This window comes from Pinus tabuliformis, chromosome 1_1 (assembly GCF_031772625.1).
Source record: "Pinus tabuliformis cultivar Carrire ecotype Pingquan chromosome 1_1, CPIR1, whole genome shotgun sequence".
NCBI classification, from domain to species: domain Eukaryota; kingdom Viridiplantae; phylum Streptophyta; class Pinopsida; order Pinales; family Pinaceae; genus Pinus; species Pinus tabuliformis.
In genome coordinates this window covers 945,039,137-945,048,638 of record NC_142297.1, presented here as the reverse complement: position 1 = coordinate 945,048,638, position 9,502 = coordinate 945,039,137, and the positions used below count along the sequence as shown (strand labels likewise).

The 9,502-nt window shown below is 37.9% G+C and overlaps 1 protein-coding gene across 1 annotated transcript; it reads right to left on the bottom strand.

Annotated features, from left to right (window-relative positions):
* Positions 1-6,959: 6,959 nt before the first annotated feature.
* Positions 6,960-9,236, bottom strand: LOC149217601 (uncharacterized). Its single transcript, XM_089390301.1, has one exon. It carries the CDS (start codon positions 9,234-9,236, stop codon positions 6,960-6,962), a length of 2,277 nt encoding a protein of 758 aa, XP_089246427.1.
* Positions 9,237-9,502: the final 266 nt, after the last annotated feature.

Here is a 9,502-nt window from a genome sequence, read left to right as displayed (position 1 = left end):
TATATATCACTCATAAAGTCATGGAATTGTGAATTTAATCATTTCAAAGACTATCTTTAGCCGAAGGAATGTTCTTATTGAATTCGTTCCTTAATAGTCATCTCCTAGTTCTTCTTGTAAATGTTATGTTGCAAATATTTCCCTTCATCACACCTAAAATCCTCTTGAGTGATAATGAATGGACAAGTTATCACACGAATCAAGTTCTTCTTCGTTCACAATATATTGACTGGTCTCATGTATTTTTTGTGATGGCATCCCTTTTAAATTATTTTGATGATTACGATGCTTGCATGGTTTATCATCATTTATAGGAAAATGGTTTGTCACATTTGATTTGTGAGGAAGTTGATTCAATTGTTCAGAGCATTCGCAGAGCTGTCCAAATTGATTTATCTTGGTTAACTACAAACTGGGAGTCTGATGCTTTAATCATCCCATGTGATCATTATTATGTCTCTGATAACTATCATTCAGGGTATCATTTTTCCATCATCACATCCAATGATGTTTGTTTTACATCCTTCGATATTCATCTTCAATATTTCACTATTCATATTTTTGTCAAGCAGTCGAGGCACTTCAACCTTCGTTGATGGTTATGTTAAGTCCTCATTGTCTCCACATGACTGCAGAATATGATTAGATATGTTTTCCCTCATAAGATTCCCATTTTAATCCACTCCCTCTAATTGAAAATTCATCTTTTAAAAATATTTCGATGTTGTCAAGTGGATCATCGTGAATTTTACAATCCAATTACTGAATGGTTGGAGCAATCTTACCTAGCAAGCTTCGTCACAAATAACAAGCTTCGAACGAAATTTCCTCATGCTTGGTAAGAAGTTCGGTGCAAACGGAGACACATTCGAAAAAAAAATTCGAGGTTTTTATGATTATGATTTTCGTCAGAGAGGTAAGAATGTGAATTGGATGAAAGTAGTGGTTGTGACACATCTTACTTCCCATAGATAAGACCTTCAAATTTTTGTGCAAGTTATTCAAGTTTTTATATTTTCTGTTGCACATTACTTTATATGTGTTTTAATTGTTCGTATCTTTGTGCATGTAGTTTGGGAACAACTACGGTGGCTTTGCTGGAAATTTCATTATGCGTGACCCTAACATTCTAGCAGTTAGGTTAGGAGTAGGACTAACTACATTCTAGTTTTCCCTCTCTTGCATTCATCCCGTGCTTATTTTCTTTAGTCTCTCTTATCTTTTCTTACTTTTGTTTTGCATTATGCTTTGATTTAGCTTAATTTTCTTTTGCTTTGGTTTTTCTTTCTTGTTGTGTTGCACCTTTCCCTTTTGTTCCATTATTAATACCTTTCATGAAGATGATTTGTTGGCTCAGAAGGGAATGTGGAAAAATAGAAAAAGACTTTTTAACACCGCAACATTTCGCTATCTCTCTCTCCTTCTTCCTTTTCTTGGTTACATATTTTAGTCGATGATGTTCTGATGGAAAATATGATCCTTGCATTAAAAAATCCTTGTTCAAGACAATGATCCCCATGTCTATTATGCAAACCTCATGATTGCACTTGGTTTTTTATGTTTCGGTGTTTTCAAGCTGATACAATCAAGTAGAGAAGGACAGGGGAAAAATATAAACGAGAAAACCAATATCAGAGGTCTTATATATGTTTATCTAAAGGGGCAACCTCTCCTGCCCTCAATAAGTCAGTATCCCTCTTCCTCCCATAAATAAATAAGTGTCAATGCACAATCCTCTCTAAATAAATAAATAAAGGTGAAAGAAAAGAAAGACTTACTGCGCAAATAGGTAAAGCAATAAACTCCATCGAGGTACTATCTAGGCTCGCTAACAGCAGAGAAATGTTTGAGTTTCTGTAGTGACTCTGTCAGGGTACTTTCCAAGCTTACTGGTAGCGAAGCAACACCAGAGATGAAAAACTATACTATAAAAATCTATAGCTCGCGAACTTCATTACCCTATAGTGATTTGAAAAATTGTGTGATATTTGATCTTATGTTCGTGTTTAACCGAGTAAAGAAATGAAGGGGACTATTTTATGCTCAAGGTAAGTGGGGAATCCATGGTAATCTAAATTATGAATCAATACTTCCTGAGGAACTAGACCCTACACAAAAGAATTGACCGAGGCAGAGAAGCTGGAGTCATATCAGTGAGTCGCCAAAGTTTTACATACACTAAAATTTTGGAGCCTACTGTGGATCTTGTGATTGGTCATTCCATAGTAACTTCTTGGTCAACTGATGCTTTTAAGCTCCCTTTTTGGATCAGAAGTGTTGAAGTCACTTTCTCGCACATGCTTAGACTGCAATAAGTCCATGAGTCCATTCTTGTACGCAAGCTTGGAAAATCATAATAGGTTCCATCAAGACTCTTCTTGTGCGATTTCTAATCCATGTCGACAATTAGTGTTCACTAACAATGACAATTTCTCACATTATAGTTGCGTTTGTACTTGCATTTCGATGTTTTTTGCAAATTGTTGCCTTCATGCACCCTTTTTTCACGAGTGTCATTTTTATGTTTTTAGTTTTCTCTTTCACTTTCATTCACTCTAATTAGTCACCTTTTCATGTTATCTTTCATCTGGGATGTGTTACTATCATTGTTGTTCACATATCGCAAGGGTCATTTGCGCTTTAGAAATTGGCGTATTTTCACATGTTAGTTGTTGCACAATGTATGCATGCTCGTTCTGGTGGTTTCATGGGGTTATATTTGTGTGAATTAGTTTTTATAACTATGTAGACATCGGTCGCACTCATTCCCAAAGTTTTAAGCACTGTTTCACAAGTGTCGTCGCGGTCAACCAAAAGTGTACCTTAGTGTTGCACTTGTCGTAAAGTTATCGCATTGAGGGAAATATGTTCTTATCATGTTCTAGATTATCTATATTGTTGTTATGTTGTCAAAGTGTCTCAAGTTTGTGATCATGGTTAAGTCATATCACTGTTCACAATAGTTTCTTCGGTCCCACACTTAGCTAAATTTTGAAAAAATCCTGGCAACGTAGCCTCATCTAGCCCTCCATACCTGCACATTTCACAACTTTAGTCCTTAAGACCAAAACTAAGCATTTCACAAATTCGGTGCTTAAACCCAGAAATACGCATTTCACAACCTCGGTACTCAAGCCTAGAATTATGCGTTTCATAAATTCAGTGCTCAAGCCTATAATTGTGCATTTCATAACTTCAGTGCTCAAGCCAGACATTTCCTGCCAAAAATGTTGAATTCATCCTCCCAGTTGATCCAGGTGGATATTGGTGGCCACCCACCAATTCCACTTGGACCCCCACCAATGTTTCTTTCATTTTTTCAGTTTCCTTAATTATAGCATAGTTTACTATTTTTAGCATTTTTTCGGGTCCTAAACTTTCGGAGCTGTTTTGAGGCCCTAAATGACGTTTTTTTGGCAATCTATCGCTAATGATTTTCTTTCTAAAATTGTATTTTCCGTCTTAGTCCTTAGAGAGATCTTTCCAAAAGGTTATCATGTGCATCAAACAGAGATGATACGATGAAGTCACAACCCTCGGAAGTTGGTTGTCTAACTCACCCAATAGGGCCCATAAACTCTTGGTGTTAAATCTTTGCGGGTTAGGGTTTTGGTTGTTTAGGGTTTTCTCTTATTGTTCAATAATAAAAAGGCCCTTTAGCCTCATTGCAACGCAGTTGAGAGGCATGTAGCTGCCACATATCTTCTCAGAGATAAGCTACCATTGCCAGAGTGAGTCTTATTTCCATTCTATTTGTAAGCATATTGGAGTGTTATTTCTACTGCATCTTTGTATTTATGGTTATATCTATAATTTGTTGCATTCCTATTTAAATCTGGATCACTAGTCTAGCCTCAACTACACACTTCACAATCTATAGCCTCAATCTCATCCCTTAAGCTCCTGATATACGCAATTTCCCAGTGGCACAACCTCCCTTGTCTCTTAGAACTGTGTAGTGTGTTCACTCAGTGTCCATTCCCTCAGCCTGCCTCTCTGGCTCCCAAAATTGTGTAGTTTTCTCCCTCACTCTAGCCTGAACTGTGCACTATGTAGTCTTAAGGCTCAAGCCTCAGCCCTAAGCTCTTAAACTGCACAATTGTGTAGTCACCTAGGCTCTTTTGTCCTCCAGAATTACACAATAGGTTGATCCATTTCCTATCCCCTCATCTTATCATTGTGAGCTCATAGACTACACATATTTCTTCCTCAACCCAACCCGAACTTCGCATTGGCTAGTCTCAAGGCTCACGTTTCACCCTTGACTTCCTAAGTTGCGCAATTGTGTAGTTACTAAGCCTCTTTCCCAACCTGTCACCCAGTTCCCGCTCAGTTAGTGGATCAACATGGACCATCTTAGACTAGGGGTTTATCTGACTGGCCTTGTCATGAGTGAATTGCAGATACAGGAACTCTATCATGTTATGGAAAGATGATGAAGAAGTAGATGGAGAAGGAAATAATGTTAGAAGATACATATGGAGGTAAAGACGTAAGATGATCAACAGGCGAGAAGATGAAGGAACATTGAACTCTAATAGAAGATGAAGATGAAGATCACATGGAATGCTCCTCATTTTCAAGTCATAAGGAGGAGGAACAAGAAGAACATGTACCATATGTTCAAGAAGACATAAAGAAAGAAGCAGTTAGAAGGACAGTTTGGCACTATCACATCATCATGTAGTCCATGTCATCAGTGTCATGTCATGTCCTGTCACAAGTCATCATATGCCACATCATTATTATGGATTATGTAATTACATATTCGATATGTATTGCAAAGTGGAAGTCCAAAGGACACACATGGAATATGAAGAGTCATATAAGTCTAAAAGTCATAGGAAGTCAAACAGTCTTGAGGGTAGTCAAAGAGTCACAAGGAGGGTGAAGCATCACCCCTTGGTTATATATACACCCTCATTATATGAGCAAAGGAATTCTCACCTTGGCTCCTCCCGCAAGGCATCAGAGAGATAATCTAGTTCATTTGAGGAGAAAGGAGTGGCTCCAACGCTCCATTGTTGGAGCTAGTGGTGTTCATTGTATACATGTGTCTTGGAAATTTTACTTAATATGAGAATCCCTATGGGCCAGCACATTCTTCAGGCATGGATTATGGATATTTGTAAAAATATTTTTGAATGTTTGTAATTCATGCTTGCTTTCATCTATGTTAAAGTAGTTTAATTATTTTGGTTATTTTGGTACTTATCATATTGAGAATGTGTTGTAATTGCTATTATCGTTGTTTCATCCTTGTGGACTATTCTGTTGGATGTTAGACATATCTTTCTTGTTATATTAGTTTTAATGACCGTCGCATATTTGTTGACTATTCTACTTGACGTTGTACGAAACCTTCTTGTTCATGTGTGTCTCTACTAGAGTGGTACTACTACCTCTCTCTTAGAGGCTCACTTTTCCTCCCCTCTGTAATGAAACAAATTTGTCACACATACAACCAAAAACTCGCGAGGCACATCCCCCTTGCTTTTCAAAGGCACCACATGTTCCGCTCTCTCGCTAATAGTTAGAGCCAAGTAAAATCTATAAGAATACATGGCAATGTGGTCGATATTCTAGATGGGGCTCCTACAAATGGTGTGAGGTTTAATTGGGACTTCATATCATCGTCAACAATATTTTAAGCCTATCTTTTTGAAAAAATGCATAAGAACTAAGCCAAGGCCTATCAAAGGGGCTTCAATCATGTGCAAATGATTGGTATGGGTGGTTCCTATTATTGGTTTCCTGGTGGCTTGGAAGGTTGCTATGGGGACCATGTAAGGCTAGCAGAGGAGCTACGGTTCAGAAAAAATGGTGATTATTTTATTTCTTAAGTTCTAAGAATGCATTTAAAATATCACAGCTTCATGTTTCTTGTATACATCAAGGTTTCCTAATCCATGACACTTTTTTATAATAAGTTTGACTCCTAGTAGATTATTTAGGTTTGAATATAAAACTAGGTTTACACTTAGCATTAACAATTGCAACAAACTTATTACTAAGATTGCATATTTTAAATACATCAAAAGATTAAGAAGAGAAAAATTAAGTTGGACTTTGAGTATAGATGGTCTAAATATATTGGTGAGCCCATGTTTAGAGGAATAAATTATGAATCTCTTGATATAGTTATTAGAATAAATGAAGAAAGCACAAATACTCTCATTACATTGTAACCTATTTATTACCTTATAAATATAATAAAGTTAAAAAATGTAATTACTAAAATTATTGATAATCAAACTATTAAATCTATAGTATTTGTCTTTAATAAACACTCATTAGTTGATTTTGTAACTAAACATATAATATTCGCGATGGAGATATATATATATATATATATATATATATATATATATATATATATAACAAATGATTTAGATTTGAAAAACACATCTATATAATGTTCTATGAATATTAAACCTTTTTTCTTAAAATTAGAAACCTTTTTCTTTATTCTAATTATGTTAGGGTATAATTAATTACAATCTCTTAGTGAGTAGACCAACTTTTAAGATAAAAATGGGAGGAGTATAAATGTTAGTAACCTAGTTCTTTTTTTCCAAGGAAAAAAACGAACTTTTTTATTAGGCATAAAAAAGTTACATAGTATATGAGCTAACATTCTGCAAAAAACTGCATGGTCAGGAGCAAAAACTCCTCTGAGTAAGTGCATCAGCATATCTACAGAAATCTATAAAGACTCCTGTACCCGGCCTAACAGCCATACCAAAAAGGAAATGAAAAACCAATGTGTTTCCTGGATCTCCTTTCATGAGGAAAACAACCCAGAAAAACACATACAGTAACCACAGTTTAACAACCCGCTCTGTCAAAACAGAGCCTGATAGTATATAAAAGGGAAGAACAGTTTTATATGCCACCGTTTTCAAATAAAAACACTGATAAAAACTGGAGCATATGAGTAATCAAAACACAAAAAGACATTAAATGTTTGGAGGGAGATCCGACACACGGATCTGATCTTGAAGCTGTTCTGTTACTCTCCATGCGCCCACAGCTTGTTGCACACCTTCTTTAGAAAGCCGGGCGGCCTCTTCATTGCTGTCCCTGTAGATGTGATCAATAGAAAAAACATTAAACTGCAATTTTAGAGATTGGATTTCCTCTAGTAAAGGCAACAACATGTAATGCTGACATCTGAATTTCCCAATGACCCAATTAACAACATTCATCGAATCTCCAAAAATCTGAACTGCAAGGATATTTCTGTGGATGAGCCAACAAAGGAGAAGCTTTAAGGCAGAAAGTTCTGCAAAGTTATTTGTTCCCATCCCAAGACCCACTGAGGCTTTTAACGAGTGATCGGCACTAAGGTGAATACAGATTCCAGCTCCTGTGATATTATTTTGGGCTGCCCCATCGAAAAAAGCCCACGGAATCCCCTCTCTAAGCTCTAACTCTTTCCGCTGATTATTTTTTACAGGTTTCTCTGGTTCAGGGATGCTGGCGAGGATAGCATTGCTTTGAATAGCAATAGCTGCCGCTGGAGTCGAGATTCCTTTAAAAATGATTCGGTTTCTGGCAATCCATATGCCCCAGCAGATGATGGGAGGCAAATTCCTCAAATTCTTTTCTTGAAAATGGTTCCACCAATATTCCCAAGCAGCAGGAAAAACCTCCCCCTCCCATCTAACCTTTACGCTTAATAGCTTTTCCGCTTCACTCCAGACTTGCTTTGAGAAAGGACAGACCAGGAACAGGTGAGAGGTGGATTCTGAGTCTGCTAAGCATAAAGGGCATCTACCAGGCCCCTGTTTAAAACGAGAATGAAGGACATCCCAAGTAGGAATTTTGTTTTTTAAAGCACACCAGAAAAAGATCCTAGCTTTTTTAGGACACTTCAGTTTAAACAGAGGCTTTGCCCACCAAACAAGAGGTTCCCAACCCTTTCTCTTCATCAAAAAATTGTAACCAGCCTTTGGAGAATATCGCCCTGTCTCAGCATGAGCCCAAACCAAAGAATCCGGCCTGTCTCTTATTCTGACATTTGATCTTTTAAGCTCCTGAAGAAAAAGCTGCCATTCATTCCTCCAATTGAAATCAATGCCTAAATCATCTGCAGACTTCCAAGCCTGCCCCCAAATAGAAGACTGCTCCAAATTTGCTATCTGGTTTAAGCATTTTATTCCTTTTTCCTCCAAATGATTTAGCAGTTCAGGTGATAGTGCGAATCCTTCACTGCATCCAACCCACGGGTCCCTGCCAATCCTCAAACATTCACCATTCCCTACCCGCCATGCCAGACCTTGTTCAATTACCTTAAAAGCCTCTGTGGTGGCCTTCCAAATAACCGAACAGTTCCTTCCTTTTTTGTTTGGGCACCTAATCCAGTCTTCAAGAGGAGTAGGATCAATGTACTTCCTCTTTACCACCCTAGTCCAGAGGTTCTCCGAAGAAATGATTCTCCATCCAGATTTAGCAGCCAAGGATTGACTAAAATCAATAGGACTTTTCAGACCCCACCCACCCCAATCTTTTGGCCTAGCGATCTTATCCCATGCCACCCACGGGAGAACTGTGTCTTCTTTTGACCCAGACCACAGGAACCGACTGCAAATCTGCTTTATTTTATAGAGAATCCCTTTTGGTATCCAAGTCAATGCAGCCCAGAAAACCGGAATAGCCTGCAGGACCGAATTTACCAGTGTAAGTCTGCCTGCCCGCGATAGCCACTTGAAGCTCCAATGGGATATTCTTTGTTCAATTTTCGCAATCAGCCAGTTCCAATCCTGCTTTCTGTAGGAAGATGGTTTTAGCCAGAAACCAAGATATTTGAAAGGCTGCTCCATATTACAGGTTCCAAAAGGCAAGTGAGAAGCAATCAGGAGCTCCTCTTGCCTACTGAAACCTTCAAAGATTAATTGAGACTTCCTATCATTTATTTGAAGTCCTGTTGCTTTCAGAAACTGATCAAGAATGAGCTTAAATTCTTTAATTTCATTTACATTCCCATTTGTAAACAAAAGAATATCATCGACAAAAAGTAGATGGGTAATGAATAAGTTAACAGCAACTTCCAAACCTTTTACCAAACCTGCACTCTTGGCCTTTGAGATCAGTCTGCTAAGTCCTTCTGCTGCTAGGAGGAATAGCAGAGGGGAGAGCGGACAACCTTGACGCAGACCTCTTTGGCTTTTGAAAAAAGGAGATGCAGCTCCATTTATCAGGATAGCAAAATTTACATTTGAGATGCATCCCATGATCCAGTTTATAAAACCCACCTGAAAGCCAAGGTGGGTCAAGAGCATCCTTAAATACGTCCAGCTGACCCTGTCATAAGCTTTTGAAAGGTCGATTTTGATCACTGCCCCTTTTTTGTTTGCTTGCCTGATACTATGAATAGTTTCCTGAGCTACCCCGATTGCTTCGTGGATTTTGCGACTGTCCAGAAACCCAAATTGCTCCTTTGAGATACAGGAGGATAAAATAGGTTTTAGGCGCACCGCAATGACTATTGCAATAATCT

Excerpts from the sequence above, each read along its gene's own strand:
- LOC149217601 (XM_089390301.1), bottom strand. The coding sequence starts at position 9,236 with ATGGGATGCATCTCAAATGTAAATTTTGCTATCCTGATAAATGGAGCT.